Below are 24,053 nucleotides of genomic sequence, written 5' to 3' on the forward strand. Positions count from 1 at the left end.
TACAAACCTGGAAAACAGACCTGCCAGAGCTACATAAGAAAATGGAGAGAAACATCAACAACAGCAGCCTTAGAATAATAATTCAGAGAAGTAAAAAGTTCATTATCATACAAAGTCAATAACTAAACAAAAACAAACATACATAAACAATAAGGAATAATCAAACAAATAAATTACTTAAAACCAAACAAAATCACAAACAACCTTTCAGCAACAACTCTGCAAAAGAGAATATAATGTTACTTTGTTAAAATGAACTATAGCTATGTATCCCCTGGGAACAAGAAATCAATATGGTAAAAACTCAAAATTAAGCCCAACAAGAGATCATCTCTAAATATTCATCAGACTCAAAAATAGAGTCTTCTAGAAGCCATACAGTAGTCTATCAGGTATACTACTTAAGTATCACAAAGTGGTACGAGTAACTATCACTTCAATGGAGAAAGTACAGTTGTGTACACTTACCATGAATGTAGATGTTCAAGTGTAGTCACTGTTGCAGTCATTACGTTTGGGTTATCTGCTTGCAGGTAGCCTTCAGTCGGCCTGATTATCAAAGTCTTGGGTCCTGCGTCAGTTGCTGTCTCATCTTCCATGAAGTCAGGTAGTCAGGGGTATAAAGCATGCAGCCGATGCCATTACATAAGTTTTTCTTGCCCCAGATGTCAGGTGCTCCCATAATGGGAAACAATTTTATAATATATATATATATATATATATATATATATATATATATATATATATATATATATATATATGTATAGTTACACATCCAAAAAGCAAATACACCAGAAAGCTTTGAGCATAGTAAGCAAGAATAGAGGTATACTCAATAAAATTCAGGGGGGTGGAGGGAGGGGAACCAGGACTGCAACAGTGAATACACTCGAACATCTACATTTATGGTAGGTGTACACAACTGTACTATGTTCTTCGTGTTTCACTGTTGCAGTCATTACATTTGGGTAGATTCCCAAAGCTAAGGTAGGGAGGAGGCAATTAGATAGTATTAGGGCCAGTTATAAGGCCCTGCAAGACTGCAGTGGCAAAACCAGCTTTGGATTTAGAAAAAAATGGCAAGTGGTAATGCTTGGTGAAGGTATGTACAGAACTCCTGGTAGGGCCACCTCTGAGAAAAGCTGTAGAGGTAGATGCAGCCCTTGTTGAATCTGGTCTTATCCCCTGTGGGGTAGGTTTTCCATGGTGCTTATAGCAAAAATGAATGCAATGGCCTATCCACTTAGAAATGGTCTGCTTTGAAATGGCCTTCCCCTCTGCCCCTGCAGCAAATGCAAACAGCAGCTGTTCAGATTTCCTGAGAGGCTTAGTCCTGTCCAAGTAAAATCTAAGTTGTCTGTGCACATCCAAGGAGTGCAGTGTTTGGTCCTCTTTGTTCTGTGGATTAGAAAAAAAGGTTGGCAAATGAATGAACTGATTAAGGGCCACATTGGATACCACCTTGGGCATAAAGTAGGGATAGGTCCTGAGGGACACCCTGTCCGCATGAAAGATGATGAAAAGCTCCACTGCCATGAGGGCCTGTAATTCAGACACCCTTCTTGCTGAAGTGATTGCTAGAAGGAAGGCTGTTTTCCAAGAAAGGAATTTCAACTCTGCATTTGCAGCTAACTCAATGGGAGGCAGAGTGAGCTTTTCCAATACAAAGTTAAGGTCCCAGGCTGGAGTAGGGGCTCTCCTGGGTGGTCTCAATTTTTGGCCCCTCTGAGGAATTGCTTCAGCAGTGGATGAGAGAAGAGGGCTGGCTCTGTTTTATAATGAGCTGAAATGGCGGAGGCATGAATTTTGATGGAAGAAAAGGAAAGGCCATTGTGACGCATCTCAGTTAAGTATTGAAGAATGCGCCTTAAATTGGGCACTGTTGTGTCCATCCCCTGTGTTTGGTTCCAGGAACAGAATCTTTTCCATTTTTCAGCATAGGAGTTTCTAGTACAAGGCCTCCTTGCCTCCAGAATGACATCCATCACTTGCTTACTGAGGGATGGTAACAATGAGATAATGAAATTAACCAGGCTGCAAGGCTCAGGGTTTGAAGCTGTGGGTGCAGAATCTGGCCATCCTGCTGGCACAGCAGGGCAGGGGTCTGAGGCAGGTGCCATGGTTCCAGAAGTGAAACACTGCGCAAGAGGGGGTACCAGTGTTGGCGTGGACAGTCTGGTGCAATATGTATTGTCCTTGGTTTGTCCTGTTTGATCTTTAGTAGCATTTTGGAGAGGAGAGGCAGAGGGGGAAAGGCATAAACGGATAGGTTTGTCCACGTGAAGGACGGGGCATCCACTTTCCAAGCTTGTCTGTGGGGAGTCCTTGTGCAGAATTTGACCAATTGGTGGTTCTGAGGGGAGGCAAACAGGTCTATCTTTGGGCTCCCCATTTGTTTCTCAAAATTTTGAATATCTTTGGATCCAGTTTCCACTCGTGCGGGTCCATGAGATTTCTGCGTAGGTCATCTGCCAGTGTATTTAGCTTGCTTTGCAGGAATTGAGCTTGTAGATGCACTTGGTAGCTCAAGGCTGTGTTCCACAGAGCCATGGCTAGTCGCCAGAGAGAGTATGAGTGGGTTCCCCCCTGCTTGTTTATGTACCACATAGCAGTGGTGTTGTCCGTCTTTACCAATAATTGTCCTGGAAGAATGCGGTCCTTGAAGGCTGTCAGAGCATTCTGTACAGCTAACATTTCTTTTTGTTTGATATGCAGGTGCATTTGACTCGGGTTCCATTTGCCCTGAATGCACTGCCCTGCCAAGTGAGCCCCTCATGCATAGTCTGATGAGTCTGTTGTTAGGGTTTAGCTGCTGGGGGTAGAGTGAATGGCAGTCCCTTGTTTTGGTGGCAGGACTCTGCCCACCAAAGGAACTCTATCTTTAGACAAGGTATGATAGGAATCATTGATTCTAGGTCCTGAGGATGTTGATACCATAGGCTTTTTAGATACCATTGTAGTTTCCTCATATGCAGACTTGCACATGGAATTAGTAGAATGCAAGAGGTCATGAACCCCAGGGCTTGCAGTATTTTCCTTGCAGATAGCTGGGTTTTTGTGGCCAGTTTTTTGAAGTAGGCTGTCAAGTGAACTTGTTTCTCTGGTGTGAGGTAGGCCATCTGGAAAGATGTACTCAAGCTTGCTTCCAGGAATACAATTTGTTGGCAGGGTACTAGATGTGATTTATTTTCATTTATGGTGTACCCCAGAGAAGTTAGTAATTTCTTTACAAATGCCAAATGGTTTAATAGTATGTCCTGGCTTTCTGCCTGAATTAGACAATCGTCCAGGTATGGGTATATTTGAATATTTCTTTGCCTGCAAAATGCAATGACTGGAGCTAAGCCCTTTGTGAATACCCTGGGCACAGTAGATAAGCCATAAGGCAGTGCAGAGAACTAACAGTGCATGTAGCCTGCTTTGAAGCGTAGGTATCTTCTGCAAGATTCCCTTACTGGGATGTGCAGGTAAGCTTCCCTTAAATCCAGTGTTGCCAACTAGGAATTTTTGCCTAGCATGGGAAGCAGCTGATGCAGAGTTAGCATTCTGAATTTTGGGATTACCAAAAAGGTGTTTAGGATAGACAGGTCCAGGATATGACGACAGGAATTGTATTTTCTGTGTACCAGGAAAAGTCTCGAGTAGAAACCTTGCCCCCATTCTTCTTCTGGGACAGACTGAATAGCCCTGATGCATAGAAGAGAGAGAGAGAACTTGCTTTTGTGCCTCTGTCCACTGATTTTGGGGTAGGTCTGGCCAACCATTTGGGGTTGGTAAGGAGTGAAAGTGAAATTTGTATCCTTGGGAAACTATATTTAAAACCCATTTGTCTTGGGTAATCGGTTCCCAGTTTTTTGCATGCAGGGCGATCTTCCCCCTAAAGGAACAGTCAGTTGCGCAGGGCTTGGAAGGTTTAAAGTTAAGTCATTGTGACAGTTTACCGTAGGGGGGTGCCTTACTACTGCCAGCTTTGGAAGTGGGAGCTCCCCACTGCTTAGGCCTGTGAGTACCTTGGGACTGAAGCCTGGGTGTTCTGCTGGTTCTGGGTTTAGACTGAGAAGGCCTGGAAGAGTCAGGAAAGGACCAATTCTTAGAGGGCCAGTGCCTACTAAATATGGGAGGCTGTACTTGCAGGAAATCTTTAACAGTTTGTATAAATTTAGCTTTTTCCTCCATCTTTTTAAGTACTTCTTCTGCTTTGTTGCCAAACAGGTGGTCTTGGTTTAAGGGAGCATCCAGTAATTTAGCTTTAACATGATCTGGCAAAGATTGCTTCTTAAGCCAAGCATGCCTTCTAAGTACAGACCCAGTGACAGCAGTCCTGCAAGATGCCTCTAATGAATCAAAACCACATTGCAAAGTATGTTTTCCAACTTGTTCAGCAGAATGCATTAAATCCTGTAATTCTTTATTTTCAGCACAGTCAGGAATCAACATCATTTTCTGTTTAAGCAATCCAATAATATGCTGCTGATAGTTTAACATATAAAACTGGCAGTTTAAGGCCCTAATGGCCAAAGCTGCAGAAGTGTATACCTTCTTACCCCATCTGTCCAGGGCCCTGGAATCTCTATCAGAGGGGGTAGGGATTTTGGCAGTAGTAGCTTTAATGCCTTTGAGTCCCTGGGAAATGGTTTCAGGATCCGCAGTAGGATTTTTAAAGAGGAATGTGTGAGAGTCAGGTACCCCATAATACCTGTCAGGTTTTCTGGGAGCCAGAGGTAAAGAGTCAGGGGCCAGGCTACATTCCGAGAAGGCATCATCTACAATGTCCAGAACAGGAGGGATAGCTAAAGGCCTATGTTGAGGTAGGAGTAAGAATTCCCTAAGCCTCTTTTTGGAGTCCGAGTAATCCTGGCTTTCCCAGCGGAAATGCTCCCTAAGAGTATGCAGGGTTTCACCAAAAGAGAAATCTTCTGGAGGGGAAGCAGAGGGAATGGAGTCCTCTGCATCAACTCAATTCCCTCTGCATCAGAATCCTCATAGGTAGATAAGGGCAACTTCTGGTCATCAGAGAAAACAGAAATTTCAGAATTCTTATCAGAAGAGTCAGAAGGAAAATTAGTCCTAGGTCTCTTAGAGGGAGAAGGGTGGCTTCCCCTGAATAGAGTAATAAGGTCTTCAGCCATTCTTATCATTTGTGTTTTTTTTAGTCATAGAGGCCTGACCATGCGGTCTGGACGTCGGTTTTCTAGTCATGGATTGAGTTTTAGGCCTTGAAGAAGAAGATGGTGTCAGTTTAATATGCAAGTCAGTAGGTCTGAATACACCATCAGAAGCCAGTGCCTGCACAGCGGCTTTGGACCCATCCAAGGTAGAGACATCTGCAGGTTGCACAGTTGAAGAAGCATTTTGCAGCATACTGAACTCCGAATGGGTCTCAGTAGAGGCCTGCGAATCTGACATAGTGGGAATCAGGGGCTGCAAAAGCATCTCACTGAGTACCGGCGAACTAGCGACTAGCTTAGGAGAAGCGTTGTTGGCAGCTTTGGACCTATGCGGTCTGTCTCTGTCTTTATCTTTGCATTTTTCTGAATGTCGGTAGTTTGGTGGCTTACTGAAGCCTTTTCTGGATAATTGAACCGAGTACCAAAATATTTAGATGCGAAAATGAACAGATGACAAATAGTTTGAGGTTTGAATAAGGCACAAAACTGACAGCGAGGTACGTCGTGGATTGGGCCTAAACAAGGAATGCAGTACAAATGAAAATCTTTATGAGGTATTTGCTTTCCACAAGAAATATAATTGTTAACTTTTACTGACATTGGTTTAGAGCAAGAAAAAGGATCCCCAACGGGGTGCTTAGCTTAGTTGAAGACTTCGGATCTGAAACTCGAAAACGAAAATTTCAGGAGTCCACCAACTGGCACTAGCGAACTGCTTCTACTTCGGGCACTACACAGCAAAAAGGACTGATGTAATGGCGTTGGCTGCATGCTTTAATACCCCTGACTACCTGACCGTCATGGAAGATGAGACAGCAACCGACGCAGGACCCAAGATTTTGATAATCAGGCCGACTGGGGGCTGCCTGCAAGCAGATAATCCAAATGTAATGACTGCACCAGTGAAACATGAAGAACATCATAAATGCTACACAGGAAACACCAGCAAAATGATAGGTTATCAAAACTCTCAGCAATGTTAACACAAAAACATAGACTCATAGATACTCCAAGGCCATGGAGTCTTAGAAGCATTCTTACCTTGGCTAGTATCATCCCTCAGGAAGCACCTACTTTCCTCAGGTCGGCCATACCTGCCACTAGTAGAATAAATCTGTCACTCATCTAGTTTATAAGGGAAGATAATGAGTGGCACTGCTTAACATGCAAGGGAAGTTTATTCCACAGGTTTGCAGGTGTTGGGTTATAAACCTGTCCCTACATTACGTTTTTTTATTTGTTGGTAAAGATTTAGATCCCTGGATCTAGTAGAGCTGGAGATATTAGACTTGCAGAGAAAGAGGAGGGGTCTCTAGTTGCATGGCAAGTGATCTCCTCCCAGAAGGTTATACGACACTGAATAAAGGAATAGAGCTTCTTGCCTCTCCTGGTAGCTCAGTGACCTTAGGCTGTAATAATTTTGGTTAAGAACTTTCTAACTGTTTGATGTATTTAATAGGATACATCTGTCATATTAAGGCAGCAAAGGTGAGCTATAACACTGTACTCAAAAAGTCAAGTGTCTGCAATACAAAAATGCTGACAAATAACTAAGTAAGAACACAAAGAAACCTCAAAGTAGAACAAAGAATAAAAACAATCCCTCTTGTATTGTTGGACATGGAGCTAAAGCAAGACAAATGTCAAAATAAGAATAGAGGTGGTTAAGAAGTAACCACAAACTGCCTATAATTCAAAGTAGACTCCAGGTTCATTAAGAAGAAATGCAAATAATGCTGTAAGAATCGAAGGCAGTGATGCACAGCATTAAGAAAATCTTCGCTAACTCAAAGTGATCCAGACAGAACCATCATACTACATCTGAGAAATGCAGCCACAGTTCGGCAGATCAGTAGAAGTATCAAACATTTTAAATTACACTCAAGTGATTGCAGAAGTGTTGTTCTAATGGGTTTACTTCAGAAAGTCGAATGGCCATAATACCGACACTCACATGGCCGAGAAGAAAACATAGTTTCTTCACAACATCGAACCTGAAATAATAAATAAAAAAAAGTTTTCTTTTTTTTTTTTTGCTGCAGCAGGGTGGCTACGTCCCCCTGCATCCCCCATACCCCCTGCTACTTAAATATAGCAACCCCAAGACTGCACTTACATTGAAGTGAATGGGAATTTTTCCCTATGGCGATCTCCATGCAAATGATTCGATGTTGTGAAGAAAAGATGTTTTCGTCTTGGCCACATGCGGTTCAACATTATGACCATTCAACAACCTGAAGGGAACCCGTTCTAACAGTATAATGCTGCCTCACAGAAAGACTGCAAACTCACAATGTCAGCAATTACACAGTGAAGGAATCATAGAATATACGCATTATATTTTTCTCCGATGCTGTATGTGTCTTTAACATGGCATTTAATGACATTAGGCAAAGCATTACATGTGACCTTATTCTGACAGAATTATTTGTCAGTGCTGAAAAGTCTGGTAATCAACTGCAGCAGTTCAATGTTGGAAGGGGCAGAGGAGGACATAATTGTACCAACATACAACAGACAAGAAACGAAGTAGAATTCAGCAGTATTGTTGTGTCATACATGTGCTGTGTGAGTTTTACTGACTGATGTTCAAATCAAGTACAGTTGTGTTCTTTGTCTAGGCTCATTTGTAATAAATGGCAACATAAATTTATGATGACACACCACTGACAAAAAAGAAACCAGAAAGGGAAAGTAGGAAGCAAGTATGTCAAGGTTAAACCAAAATTAGTGAAATGAATACAAACCACATAGAAATGAAATGTAAACAAAACATTAAATTAAAACAAAGGCATGATTAAATACATTTTGAACTTGTTTTGAAATACTGCTGATATCAAGATATTTCATCAGGCTACATGCAAGTTTAATCCCTTATCACAAATGCCACTGTTTGACATGTAAGATCTACCATGTATTAGCCATTATGGTAAATTAACACCTCACTATGTAGATATTTTTGTAACCCAATGAACAGAAAGATATTGTGGTTTTCTGATAGATTTAACACCCTCCGTTAATGCCTTATTTTTGCAGACTAGTTGCAAATGCTCTTTCACACAGTAATACACTGCACTGAATGCATTTATAATCCAAAGTTTTATCTTAAACACATTTACCAACTAACAAATGCTAGCATTGCATGCACATTTTTGTCTTTCTGTCCTTTTCTGTTGGGCCAGTAAAAGGTTTGCCTGTAAAACGGTAAGAGGGAGGATCTGCAAACAATAGATTTAACACTCTCTTATTTCTCCACCTCTGTTTATCTAGATTTGCATTTCACAACTGGGTAAGTGGCCACATTTGTAGACCCATTTCAGACATAAGCAAGCAGCAAGGAGTAAAACAAAAACAAAAGCTATATGCATACAGAACTGAGTGTAGCCAAATAGCATGTCTTTAGCAAGTGGGATGAAACAAAGTATTTGAAAACAATATGAAATGCGGGAGAACATAAAAACCTAGAATGACAGTAACCAGAGATCATGAAGTTCCCCCATACCTTGAACATTTAAAGCACCAACATTAACTTGCTTGGCATCCTTTAAATGATGAACCTTTAGCAGAGGATTAGGAGTTAAACAGGGCTGCTCTGGTCACAGAAGCACCAAATATGAATTTGGAATATCTAATACTATGGACAACAAACAGTGAGCAAAAAAGGAGAAGGCAGTGTGGTGACTGTGGACTAAGTACAGTTTTGTACCTACCATAAATGTAGATGTTCGAAGATCCACATTGCTGCAGTCCTTACTTATGGGTAGTCCGCTGTCCTCGGTCGGCCCGAATACCAAAGTATTAGGCTGACGTCGGTCATGGGCGCCTAGATCTGACATCAGAGCGTCAGGGTATAAAGGCGCATGACCGACGTCATATCCTCAGTCTTTTCTTGCCCCAGATGTCAGAAGGCCGAACCAGAAAGGCCACAGCCAAAAACAGAATACCTCCCAAAAACATGCCCAACAACAACAATCACCTAAAGCATAGCACCATGTCAAACTACAGTGGGGAAGGAGGGAGGGTAAATTGGACTGCAGCAATGTGGATCTTTGAACATCTACATTTATGGTAGGTACAAAACTGTACTATGTTCTTCATCTCACATTGCTGCAGTCCTTACTTATGGGTAGAATCCCAAAGCAACGGAAAAGGGAGGATGGTAAAAATCATAAAGCATTAGGGGCTGCTAAAATGCCCTGTAAAATTGCAGTGGCAAATCCAGCCCTAGACTTAGAATAAAGAGGAAGGTGGTAATGTTTAGAAAAAGTATGCACTGAACTCCAAGTAGCTGCCTCCAAAATGTCTTTTGTAGCTACCCCCCTTAGAAAGGCTGTAGAAGTAGCAGTAGCCCTAGTGGAATGAGGCCTGATTCCAGCAGGAATCTCCTTACCATGATGGGAATAACAGAAAGAAATACAAAACCCAATCCATTTAGAAATAGTTTGTTTTGAAACAGGTTTACCCTGTGAACCCAAAGCAAAAGAAACAAACAACTGCTGAGACTGTCTGAACTCCTTGGTTCTGCTCAAATAATAACGCAACTGCCTGTGAATATCCAAAGTATGCAAAATTTTCTCCCCTTTATTTTGGGGGTTTGCATAAAAGTAGGCAAATGAATAGTTTGATTTAAGGCCACACTAGAAACCACTTTAGGCATAAAGGAAGGATTAGTACGCAAAGATACCCTATCCTTATGAAAAATCAGGAAAGGCTCCACTGCCATGAGGGCCTGTAATTCAGAAACCCTTCTTGCAGAGGTAATGGCCAACAAAAAGCAGTTTTCCATGACAAATACTTTAACTCGGCAGTAGCTGCAGGCTCAAAAGGTTGTAGAGTAAGTTTTTCCAACACAAAATTGAGATCCCAAGCAGGAGTAGGAGCTCTACGTGGGGGTCTTATATTCTTTGCCCCTCTAAGAAATTGCTTAAACCAAGGATGAGAGAATAAAGGAGGGTCACAATCATAGTGAGCAGAAATGGCTGCAGCATGGACCTTTATCGAGGAGAAAGACAAACCCTTGTCCAATAACCCAGTAAGATATTGAAGAGCAACACTTAAATCAGGTTTGGAGACATCAAAGTTGTTTCCTTTGCTCCAAATAAAAAATCTCCTCCATTTATCAACGTAAACTTTCCTGGTACTCGGCCTCCTGGCCTCCAAAATAACATTCAAAACTTGTTGTGGAAGCTGAGACCCTGCAGAGTCTAAAACAGAATATGCCAGGCTGTTAGATGCAGAGACTGAATCTTGACATTGAGGAAGTGATTGTCCTCTTGTGACAAAAGGTGCGGAATCAAAGGCAGAGGCCATGGAGGTTCTCGTACTAAACTCCTCAGTAGTGGGTACCAGTGTTGTCGAGGCCAATCTGGTGCTATCAAAATCATGGTTGGCTTGTCTTTTCTGGCCTTCAAAAGTACCTTGGGAAGAAGAGGCAGAGGTGGAAAGGCATATACATGCAGATTGTTCCAACTGAATGATAGAGCGTCCACCTTCCAAGCTGTGTGATGAAACATTTTTGTGCAAAACTTTGGCAACTGGTAATTTAGTGGAGAAGCGAACAGATCTATGTCTGGAGTTCCCCATAACACTGTCAACTTTTGAAATACATGAGGATCCAATTTCCACTCGTGAGGATCCACTATTTGTCTGCTCAACACATCTGCTAAGGAGTTCTGTGCTCCTGGTAGAAACCTTGCCTGAAGATTGAGGTGTAGATTGAGAGCAGTTTCCCACAAAATCATCGCTTGCCTGCAAAGAGAGTAAGAATGGGTTCCCCCTTGCTTGTTGATGTACCACATGACAGTAGTGTTGTCTGTTTGAATCAACACCTGCCCTGGATGAAGTAAATCTTTGAAAGCCATCAATGCAAACTGGACTGCTAACATTTCCTTCAAGTTGATATGCAAATGTTGGAGTTTGACAGGCCACGTGTTTTGCACCCATTTTCCATTGAGGTGTGCTCCCCAAGCCTTGTCCGAGGCATCTGTCGTTAGGATCTGACTCGCCTCTGGCCGGGTCACAGAGAGTCCCTTGTTTAGGTGACATTCCTGAGCCCACCAAAAAAACTCCTTCTGAATGCAAGGTATTATCTGAATGACAGTGTCTAGATCTTGGCAGTGCTGTGTCCATACATTTTTGAGATACCATTGAAGCTTCCTCATATGCAATTTGGCATTGGGAAGCACCAGAATACAAGATGCCATGAACCCCAAGGCTTGAAGGACTGTCCTTGCAGTCAGCCTGGACCGTAGAGACATTTGATGGAAATAAAGAGAAAGGCTTCTTTGTTTGTCCGGGGTCAAAAAAGCCATCTGGGAAGCTGTATTCAGTCTCACACCCAGAAAGCACATGTCCTGAGAGGGTACTAGACTGGACTTTGTTTCGTTCACAGAATACCCTAGGCATCTTAACACTGCCATCACATACTGTAGATGATGAAGAAGTTCGTCCTTTTCTTGTGCAATAATCAGGCAATCGTCCAAATAAGGATAAATCTGTATTCCTCTTAGTCTGAAAAAGGCTATCACTGGAGCCAGAACCTTTGTGAACACTCTGGGCAGTAGATAAGCCAAAGGGCAATGCAGAGAACTGATAATGTAAATTTCCAGCCCAAAACGCAGGTACCTCCTGCAACTGGGCCTGATAGGAACATGAAGGTAAGCCTCTTTGAGATCCAGAGTAACCATCCAGTGATCTTTTCCCAACAGAGGTAAAAGTTGTTGTAAAGTCAGCATCTTGAACTTTGGAATGTCCAGGTAAGTGTTGAGGATAGATAAATCCAAAATTGGTCTCCACGTGTTCCCTTTCTTTGGAACTAGAAACAGGCGAGAATAAAATCCTAGGCCCACTTCTGACAGAGGAACTGGCTGTATAGCTCCTATTTGAAGAAGTAAAGAAATTTGTTTGTGAGCCTCTATCCTTTGCCGAGGAGGGACGTCTGGCATGCCTTTGAAAGGAGGCATGGTATGGAAATAGAACTTGTAACCTCGGTTTATAATGTCCAATACCCATTTGTTCTGGGTGACTAAATGCCAATTTTGCTTGAAAAGAGCCAACTTTCCTCCCAAAGGAGCTGCCAGGCAAGAAGAATCTAGCAGCTGAAAATGCAGGTCATTGGGCCTGTTTACGAAAGGACTGGCCCCTGCCCTCACCCGCAGATTGAGCAGGCGAACTCCATTGTCTCGGCCTGAAGGTACTCTGAGCTCTGCCCCTACCACGCCTAGATCTACCCCTAGACTGAGAATCAGAAGAAGGGTACATCCAACCCTTAGTAGGCCAATTTCTACTAAACTTTGGAGGTTGTACCTGCAAAAAATCTTTAACAGTCTGCATAGACTTAGCCTTGTCTTCCATTTTCTTTAAGACTGACTCCACAGGAGGACCAAACAAAACTTCAGACTGTAAAGGGGCATCCAGAATTCTAGACTTAACATGCTCAGACAAATTCTGATACTTAAGCCAGGCGTGCCTACGAATAACTGAACCAGTGGCAGCCACCCTAGAAGAAGCCTGTAAAGCATCAAAACCACATTGCAAAGAGTGCTTACCCACCTGTTCAGAAACATGCACTAAATCCTGCAATTCTTTACACTCTATGCCCTCTGTCAAAGCATCCACTTTAGATTTTAGCTGAGAAAGGAGGAAATTCTGATACTTCAACATATGAAACTGGCAGTTCAAAGCTCTCATTGCTAAAGTAGAAGAGGTATACACCTTCTTACCCCATCTATCCAAAGCTCTAGCTTCCTTATCCAGAGGAACCGGATTCTTAACAACAGAGGCTCTAACACCCTTAGGCCCCTGACTAATAGTTTCTGGGTCCACCCTAGGGCTCTTATACAGATATTTATGAGCCTCAGGCACCCTGCAATACCTGTCCGGTTTAACTGGGGCAGGAGGCACAGAATCTGGATTAAGGGAAGCTTCCGAGAAAACATCTGAAACAACATCCAAAACCGGAGGTATAGCTAAGGGTCTATGCTGTGGTAAAAACAAGAACTCCCTAAGTCTCTTCCGTGAATCAGAGTAATCCTGTCCTTCCCACTTAAAATGCTCCCTCATGGAATGCAGAGTTTCTGAAAATGAAAAATCCTCTGGAGGAGAAGCAGAAGGAGTGGAATCCTCTGCATCAGAATCAGAATAAGGAGGAAATCTTGAATGTCTTCAGCAGAAGACTCTGAATCATCTGAGGCCTGCTCCAAACTTTCCAACTCTGGCTCCACCCTGGGCCTCTTATCAGGAGGGGGCATAGAACCTCTAATTAAAGTAATCAAATCCTCTGCCATTTTAAGCATGTGCTTTTTAGGCACATACCCTGAAGAACCAGAACTGACACCAGAGGAAGGCAAAACAGACCTGCCCTTAGAAGGAGCCTTAGAAACAGTAACAGAAGGCCTAACCACCTTAGGCATAGAAGGGAGAATAGTAACCTGAGAGGCCCCTTCAGCCTGACCTGCCTCCTGAGAGGCCACATCTTGTAAAATCAAAGTTTCCCCCTGGGACTCAACAGAAACTTCAGCCGGATCCACCTGTTCAGCTGTAGCTTCTAAAGATCCGGCGTCCGTAACGGACGAATCATCCTGCCTAGGCTTCAAAGATTTGTCTTTGCGCTTCTTAGTAGAAGCAGGCGTCGGAACATCCGACGGCATATTATAATTACACCTCTTGCCAAAGACTAACCTAGCGCAATCTAACCTCCATTTTATAGTCCGCTTATTAAACCTAGCACAAAAACGACACCCGACTACGTCGTGCTCCGGTCCCAAACAAGGAATACAAAGCGAGTGGTAATCCCTATGCGGTATCTGTTTCCCACAAGAAATACAATTATTCACTTTTTCTGACATCCGGTAAGTAACTGAGGCAAGAAAAAACAAAAATATTCCCCAACGGGGTACTTAGCCCAACTTGGTATCGGTCTGAAACTCCGAAAACGAAAAATTTCAGAACGCCGAACGGCACTTGCAACGCTGCTTCTGCATCGGACCATGCGGCAAAAAAGACTGAGGATATGACGTCGGTCATGCGCCTTTATACCCTGATGCTCTGATGTCAGATCTAGGCGCCCATGACCGACGTCAGCCTAATACTTTGGTATTCGGGCCGACCGAGGACAGCGGACTACCCATAAGTAAGGACTGCAGCAATGTGAGATGAAGAACATCTGATCTTTGGCAACAAGTACTGCACATGAAGTCAAAAAGTGGGAGGTGACTCTGGATCACAAGTACTGAATGCAAATTCAAAAGGTGGGGTAGTTGACAGGGTGACCCAGGGAGGGAAAAAAAAGCACTGTATATGAATTTAGGAAGCTGGTAGAGACCCTGGAAAATAAGCACTGGACATGAGTTCAGGAGGTGTGGGGTGGCACTGAAAAACAAGTACTGAACAAATTCAGGAGGGGCCTATCCTTGGACAAGTACTGAACATGAATTCGGGAGGTGAGGGTGACCCATAACAATAAGTACTGAACATAAACTCAAAAACTGAAGTGGGAGGCCATATAAAGCAATCATGAATATAAACTCAAGAGGTGGAAGAGGGTGACCCAGAACATTTACAACAGAGGTTCAATCAACATCAATTTGGTAAATGTGAGTATGGGAAAAGCTTTCAGAAAAATTCATCTTATGAGTTTCCATCACAAAATTGCACACGCAATTGTAATTTCTTCTCAAAAAGTGACTGAAAATTGTTATGCATTTTTAAATGTTTCCTTTGAGATTCAGTTTTAGGATGGAAATAAGTCAAAACAGTGCAGTAGCCCATGAAATGTTGTCTCATTCATTACATTTTTAAATCTAGTGTAATTTTTTTGAGCTTTGGTATACTTACGGGGAATAGATTCAAATTAAATGCAAACTAATAATTTTACAATGATGAACATTTTGAGAAAACTTTCAGAATACTCATCTAGGGGTTCTACATCGTGAACTCTGGGTACTCACTATATAACTTCATCTAAAATAGTAAATTTGTAGTCACTATACTTTTCATGTTGCTTGTCTCAAATCACCTTTCTGGATGGGAATGTACAAAGATACTGTAACTTTTTATAATGCGAGGTCTCACAGATGTAATTCTGCAAATGTGGTGTAAAAATATTATACGTTAACAAGGTAATATTGAAATGCTGACCATACTAAACACATGGCCATGGGTCTATATCACTTTTATGAAGGTTCACTTACACAAGCCTTTGTTCATCGACTCTTATACAGTGAATGTTCACGTTAGTGAATGTTTACTTTAACAAATGACTTACTCAGGGAAAGGAAGCGATGATATGAAAGTTTGCTGTATTAGGGTCAATGAACGAAGGTTCGCGTAAATGAACCTTCGATGAACTGATATAAACCCATGGTCACACCTTCTGTAATTAATAATATTCAGAGGAGTGAATTTCCCAACAGTCATCTAAGGGGTTAGCATCATGAGGTATCAACTATCATTCTGTAATTCTATCTTAAAATGCATCACAAATCTCTCTACCAAATTGCACCTTTCAGTAATTAAAGGAGAATATTTCATGAGGTAGCACCTATAGATTCTCCTTTCTAAACTGAAAATCCTCTGCACTGCTAAATGAAAAACTGTATGCAAAGTATTAATGAATTGTCTAATAAAGCACAAAAGTTCATAAACTGTAGAAAAACAAAGTCAGCACTCCTGGAACCCCACACTTCAGCAACTCAAGTAAATCCTTGGAAGTAATTGGCCGCAAAGCACTTTGTGAGAAGTAAAACAAGTGTTTTTACCTCTCCCAAAGTGCTTTGCGGCCATTTACTACAAGGATTTACTTGAGTTGCTGAAGTGTGTGGTTCCAGGAGTGCTGACTTTATTTTTCTATTAATGAATTGTGTAACTTTTAATTTTTACACAGAATTTCCATCAAAAAATACATAATCTACAAAACACAATATCCTCAGTCTGTAAGACTACCACCAAAACTTCAGAAATAATGACTGAAAACTAAAACGCAGCATATATTTTTCCCTGATGTTACTGATACTGTTAATGTTCATGTACTTGAAAGACAAATCTGTTTTTAAGAACTGTCAGGCTTTTTTCAAAAGGCAAAAGCCTTCATTATGAGATACTGAAAACAATGACTTTAAAATGTGTCAGATCACCCAATAAACTTTAATGTGTTTTGAAAGGAAACTTCTACTTTACATACAGTAATTTATAATAAAACACTACAGATATGTACTGTAAATAGTGTAATGGTAAATCATTTACATGGAGAATCCATATTATACAGTAAGAACAGATACCTTGTCTTCAGGGTGGAATTCAAGACAAGAAGCCCAATTGACACCTCGCATGTAGGCTGTAGCTAGTTTGAGAAGATCCAGTTTGAATGGCTGCTCTATAAAGATGATGTAGTTGTCAGTCATTCCAAAACTATGGTAATAGCATGCATTTAGTAGCCATCGGGACGGGATAGAGCACACAACCTCCATGTATTTGAAACACGATTTTTTCTTTCCACCCTCTTGGAAAAACAGAAAAGGAATTTTTTTTTGTAAACTATATTAAACTTTCTCACACCTTTTTATACTTTTAACATGAAAACTATGTACCTCTGAAAGTACATAGAGCTAAAATGCTTTTCCAGCTCTGATGAAGGGGAAAGGCAAAACAAGTGCACTGTTTAATCAGAGCTGACATTATACGGAGCTAGATGTAATACGAGCAATACTGCACTTATATTCAAGAGACATAAAAATAAATATGTTAATGCATATTAATCAGAAATGTCCAAGCAATGCAGATATAATAAGAAGACGAACATCAAATATGGACAACTGGCCAGACAAGGAAATAGTAGGAGTGGAGAGGGGTGTAATAATCGAAGCTGGGACACGAAGGAAGGGAGTGCAATTCAATTGAATGGGTACAAACAGTCAACATCCTAAAAGAAGACAATAAAAGTTAGTGCTGTGAGAGATTAATGAAAAACAGTAATATTAATTTTTAGTTAAATTTTGGCTACTAATGAAATTACCTTTTGACAATGCATGATACACTAGGTTTAAAAACAGGAAATGATGTTATGGTAGTTTCCACACTTCAAACATAAGTTATTGTTGCAGTTACTCCTTCTGCAAGTACAGTAGCATCACTATACTTCAAACTATCCTAACATTAATTATATCATATTTATACTCCTTTAATAATTTAAGCCTCTATCTTCCCTACTTACATACTTAATCTGGAAAAAAGGGCATCTTTACAATTTGTCATAGCACACAGGCAAATAAAAATATTACATTAACAGCACACTTAAATTTCCACTCAGGAAGATGTTGAACATAACCAATATTAATCAAGTACATTTGCAGAGGAGCAAGTACGATACCCAAACCACTAATTCAGACAATTAAAATAGCAAAGATTTATTTAGGGATTTTGTCTCTTGTAGCACTAAAAAAAACTCTATAGAGCACTAAAACAAGCTAAACAATTGAGGTAAATATACTTTTTAAATGTCATACCACTTGACTCAACCAGACATAGGCTAAATAAGAGCATTTGCTGTTCAGATGTAAATGTATGACTTGAGAGGTCCAAGTTTCAATGCTGCTTTAATACTAATACTATCAATTAATCCGATACTGTTCCCTGTGTTTAGATGCAGTTGCCATTTTATCTCATTTATATCAAAAAAGTCTTCAATATTACCTCCCCTTCATCAATTGTGAAATAATAGGAACTTCGTGTAGGCACCATGTACAGCCTACATAGAATATATCTGTGTACATGGCCATGGTCCCCCTCGGCATCACGCCATGCATATTAATGATGGCATGCTGCTGAGGGAGAGATGAGGAACATGGATATTGAATCAGGTTTTTTTTTTTTTTTTTTTTTTTTTTTAAAAAAGTCATGTTTGCAGAGGGCAGCATGGAGCGCAGCAATGCCAAGCTGTGCTCACATGCAGACAGCTGACACCTGACAGACATCTAAATATAGAAACTATATGTAATTAATAAGCATAATGACAGTTTATTTATTTTTTTAATTTGGCGTTTGTGTAGTGTGGTGTAGAGCGCAGGTAAGCCAAGCGAAGCTCATACATACATACATGAGAGACACCTGCCAGACATCTAAAAATAGAAACCAGATGTACTTAATTATTTATTTATTGGTTTAAGAATGTTTCTGTGGCATAGCATGGTGCTCAGTGCTGCTAACAGGTAGGTCAGTGGTATATCTGAAGGTTAACCGGATTTTTTAATATCCACGTAGCTTAATGGGTATAGTTATGACTGTGTGTGTAGTAGGTCTAGTTCGAATACATGAAAGTCATAAGTAGTCTGTGTTTTTGTTGCATACTTTATGGACAAGATTTTAAAATATGGCTCCGCTGCTCCCTTCTTCACTGTGCTCAAACCTGGTAAGCACTGCATTAACATGTTAACAACTGCCAATGTTTGCGCAGTGCTCAGCTTTTCTTAAACCATGATTGTGCATGTTTGCGCACTACTCAGCTCTGCTTGGCTGGTCAGCGCACTGCTTAGCACTGTGGTGCTTTTCTGGATGTTGCTCAATGATGTGTAAGGGTGGGAAAACAGCCTATATAAAGCATACTAGGCAGGAATTCTGCAGAAACCATTGGAGTCCATCATCTGTTGATATGGCTGGTGGTGTCGGAGAAGGTGTGACCTTTCGGGCGCAGCAGTGAGGCATTCAGGAGTCCAGGGTCATGGTTGGGCTCCTTGTGAAAAAACATGAGGACAAGCTGCTGCAAGACAGTTTCCAGGGCTCAGATTGTAAGGCAGAGGCCTGGAACCAGCTGGCCAGAGAACTCACCAGTGTTACGGGTATCTCCCGCACAGGTGAGCAGTGTCATCACCACCATGACCTGAAAAGATAAAAGGGGGAACCTTGGACACCTGGGTCCAAGAGGCAATGCAGGGAATGCCCCACGAGTATTTAAGTACATTTTCCTCTGCTTCACCAATATGTAATCTGTCTGCAAAACTGGTATGCATAATGGTGTGCTTCTCTTCCAACAGCTGCAGCTGAGAGGGCTTGCAATCTTGAGTCTCATGCTGGGCAACTGGCCAAGTTGTGCTGTGAGCTTGGTGAGTATGGATGTTTTCTGCCAACTGTAGTGCAATAATCAAGAATGAGTAAAGCATTAACTGCAATAAAGTATATACAATAAAGTTTGTAGTGCAATAAAGTTGGAATTAATGCTGTAGTGCAACAAAGTTAGAATTAGAGCTGTAGCACAATAATGTTGGAATTAGAGCTGTAGTGCAATAAAGGTGGAATTACAGCTGTATTGCAATAAATGAATAACAACTGCAGTTAAATAAAATCAAGAAACACCACCAATAACAGCAAGGAAAATGGTGTACATCAGTATTGTCTTGTCATAGCCATTGCAGTACAGATGTATGCAATGAGTCCATTAGGTAAGATTGCTTCAGTCAAGTATAACACTGTAATAGCTGTAGAATGCAAATCTAATGGCTGTAAACTGTATTGCTTGACTCATAGTACTGTTCAAGGATTTCTCTAGGCCAATACTGGTCACATAATGCTTTTTCTTTCACAGACACCAGGTAATAAAGGTATGTGGGTGAGGTTGGCCACTCCACTGCCGGATATTGTGTGTGTGTGGACTTCACAGATACTGCAAATCAATAGCAGTAGTATGTGTTCACCTGTATTGTTGAAAGTGAAATAAACCTGTAGTAATACATGGAGTATGATTGTATACCATGCATGTGTGTTCTATTGGCACTGCAGTCTAGTAAACCACTGTAACACTACTAGAATGCTAGAGGAAAGTCCTGTAACTTGTATTGCACAATTCACAGTATGTTTCCAGGTGGTCTCCAGATAAGTATCAGTCAACCTGCAGCCAGCAGTGCCTCAGTAGCTCACTCTGTTAAATTTCTTGTACACTGTATATTTATAGGTTCATAGGTTGGTACTAGGCTATCAGCCCTAGGGCCTATACAAGCCTAGTCATAACAATTCCCTGGCTATTTCTTCCCACACTATTTACTTCCTTGGACCCCTGTCTAGCAGGGTGACTGACGTGATCCCCGGGGTGAATTTCCTTTCTCCCATCCAATCGTCAAGGTTCCTTTTGAAGAGGGCCAAAGAGGCACTCTGCTTGACATGTATGGGAAATCTATTCCAGAGTCTGGGGAGTCTCTGGGTCAGGAACCTATCCCTCCAGCATGTTTTGTTTATTGTGATGACAAGGTTTAGATCCCTGGAGTGTGTGGCTCTGAGGGATTGGGATTTCTTTAAGTGTAGCATGTCCAACAGCTCCGGGTTTGACATGGCCTTGTATGTTAAGCAGAGATCGCCTCTGAGCAGACACACTGTCTTGGGTTTGAACCCAGTGCTATTTAGCACTACATATTCAGTGTCAGTCATGTAATGCTCACAAGTTCTCTTTCCCCAACAATAATAAAAATCTGATGGGTGAGTTAGCCCACATTATGTGCGTATATTGTGTTTAGATCTCACAGATTGTTACACTCAATAGCAAGAATGTGTGCAACAGCATTGTTGATTCAGAAATAAAACTGTATAATCCTGGTATGGCTGTATCTCTTGCTTGTCCATACTATGCTGCTGCAGTCAATTATTAAAGTATTTGCAGATGTCCCCTGCAGTCACAGCTAGTGGGTTCTACTCCCAACCCTGCCAACTAAGCCATGCCAGCTCTCTAGTTTAATTACTGTACACAAACATGCCTCTCAAGTGTCACAATTTCTCATAATTTAATTAGAACTGACTAATCCATCTGTCACATGTTTACCAGATAAATTATTACCTGCAATGTAATGTATTGGCAAATCCATTTACAGAACACCCTGGTAGTTATATAAGTCACATTATGTGAAACCATTCCGAGTAGTTCTGTACCTGCCTTTGATGGTGCTTGCCCCTTACTGTCTCATGCTATCAGCTTGAGAGGTATACATGTGCTACATCAGCTATAGGAGAATTGTAGTCAGTTTAATTACAACTGTCAATACACACCTGTAGAAGTATGTAGGACCAGTGTTGTCAGGGAAATCATCTGCAATCACACCAATGGAATGTTTTCTCTCACTCTCTCCCCACCCCTTATCTTAATTTATTCATTATTGTAATGATTTATTATGATTTAATATTAACATATTTTGTTAAAATATTGGAAAATATGGATGATAATGGTTATGTTTTGTTATGATTTCATATTAACATATTTTGTTAAACTAAGTTTTGGAAAATGTGGTTGATTATTGTTATGTTTTATTATGATTCAATATTAACATATTTTGTTAAACTGTTTTGTTGGCCGTATGGTTTACTTCACACTGGCATGCTGTTACCATACTGACTTTTATGTTACATTACGTTATGTTACACATAATATACATTAATACGTACTTGGCTTAATAAATATGATGTTCCATTCTGGTAATACTAATAAAGGTTTGGTTGTTACTAACCATAACATATTGCTTTACTTTATGTCCCACAGCACGTCAAGGTAGGCCGGTTCCGGCTGATCTCCCTACCTTGCTCAACCATCCAGGGCACCGGGTCCCAGCATGTCTGGGTCCCAGACCAGTAGTACTTCCTCTGCTCCCCCTGCACTACCCGCAGCATTGGGTAGTATTGCCCCAGGGGATGAGGCCCAGTCCCCCCTCTAGGAGTGGTGCCAGAGGGATAGTGTTCACCCATAATAAGCTACCTGTCCTGGCATGCAGGATAGTCCACTGCGGCTATGACCAACACCTGTGCCAGACTGAGGGCATGCTGGCCGACCTGGTGGGGCAACATTACCCTGGTGCCCAGCCTCCATTGCAGCCACCCTCGGGACAGTGAAGGAGTAGTGCTGACAGTCCCATGGGTGGGGGCATGAGACACACTGCTACTGTCTGTAGGCATATGGGACTCTGATTCCACAACACCCTCTCCATCAAAGGTATTCATCCCCTCATGTGTCACAAACTGCCCCTGTCTGCTGTCTTGTCTGTTTGCAAATGCATCCTCACCGAACCACCTTACCTCCCCCACACATACCTATGTCCCTTCCCAACAATGCACTCTCACATTAAAAAAAAAAATGGCCAACTGTCCCACAAATAAAAATCATTCTATGCATAGCTCTCTCTTTTGCACATGTGTCCACTGGGCACACGTAATTCTGTCCAATTGGCTTGACAACGCAGTTATCTTGTCCTCACCCCTCTCTCTGGGATTTGAGAATCCAAATTCATCGCCAAATCTGTCAAATTGCACAGCTGTTGCTTTACAAGAAATGGACAGCTAATGGCTCTTTCCTACACCCTTCTTGCAAGTCCCTCCCTGCCTTTCAATATGGTTTTCCCCTTACTTGCTTCCATTTCACCACTTTCCTATCTCACCTTTTTTTCTTGCCTTTACATTTTTTAGCATGGAGCTGTGGAGTGCATCATGTTAGGCAGCTTCTCTTAGCTCAGTTAATAGGTATATGTGTTTTTAACATTGTAAGTCACATGTACAAAAACACCTCTGCCATGTTTCGAACCCAAGCCCATCACACCTGCTGCACACTGTATTAACCCACCATGCCACGCAACTCTTAATCAAAATAAGTGGTTTAAACAAAACATAGTAATTGCCAATTACAGTCATTAGGTGTGTTTCAGTGGAGCTGCACCTCACTGCACTGCGCAAACAGGAATAAACAGTAATGGAAAAAATGGGAGTTTACCTTGGATTCTGGTGCACTGGTAAACTACTTGACAGCCAAACACATGATAATGGATGTAACTGAGGCCTGTGATTGGAGGTAAATGTGACCTTTTATCAGCAATATGTAGAAAGTCACTTGCTAAGGCATTCATGGCAAAATACATGTTCAATTGGGACTCTGGTTTAGAAATACATCCATATAAATCCATGCAGACACTGATGGCTGTAGAAAACGTTAGTCACGGCCTGTATATGTGCACATATATCTTGCAAGTACACCTCTTAAAGCAATGATTCACAGTCTTGGGTTCAAATCCAGTGTTGTGCTGCATTTCAGTTACATTATTGTGAAGACAGCAATTAATGGATCAATAATACACTCTTTATCCACACAAAGCATTGCACATTAAATTGCCGCTTTTCAGTGCATGAAGTTACAGTCCTGCAGGTAGGGACACACTTGACATATCTGTACAGCAGTACAACATGTCGCCTAGTACTCTGTTACTGACACAGCTGTATAACATCCGTACCTTAAACACATGCCTTGATCAGAGTGTAAGGGGTACCTTCACCCTGGCACTGCTTCTACAACAGGGCTGACCCAGCTGACAAACATACACCTACAACTTGTCCTACAAAGAGTCTACACTCTCTGCCTATGTCTATTACCTGCAGCAGAAGCTGCAGACTGTGGTACACACAGCTCTATGTAAATGTTTCTGCTACAGGCCTACCGTCAGTGGCGATGTAGTCTTCTCACACCAGTAGTGTCCATCTCAACAGCTAAGAAAGAGGCCCAGGTCTACATGAAGGCCTTATATATTGCACAGTGCTTGCATGTCATCGGCTAATGATAGTGCAATTCAGCTGCTTTGGCATTTTAGAACCACAGATTGGTTTAGAGGTAATCACCTGCTGATGGGGAGCATGTTTAAAAGGCAGGCAGCTGGCTATGGGGAACCATTCTGTATGACACCTTACTCACACAGAGCTTGCCTTTGTGAAACTTTAACAGACACACAATTCAACAGACGAGTACTGCACTCTAGCAGGTATGTAACTGCTTTTTGTGTATAACAGGATTCAGATGGGAGGATAGAGGTATGGGACATAGGGATTACAGCAGTAAGCCAGTCACAGACATGTGGTAATGCCATGTCAGTGACACCCTGCTGA

The 24,053-nt window shown here is 41.5% G+C and overlaps 1 protein-coding gene across 1 annotated transcript in view; it reads right to left on the reverse strand.

The window, feature by feature from the left end:
- Positions 1–24,053, reverse strand: part of BCO1 (beta-carotene oxygenase 1) — a 433,849-nt gene that overhangs the window by 137,215 nt on the left and 272,581 nt on the right. The window contains exon 6 of the mRNA XM_044081793.1: positions 16,445–16,665. Coding sequence (XP_043937728.1) covers positions 16,445–16,665 — 221 coding nt within the window. The remainder of the gene's footprint in view (positions 1–16,444; positions 16,666–24,053) is intronic.

This window comes from Protopterus annectens, chromosome 8.part1 (assembly GCF_019279795.1).
Source record: "Protopterus annectens isolate FY-2018-M chromosome 8.part1, PAN1.0, whole genome shotgun sequence".
Classification (NCBI taxonomy): Eukaryota; Metazoa; Chordata; order Ceratodontiformes; family Protopteridae; genus Protopterus; species Protopterus annectens.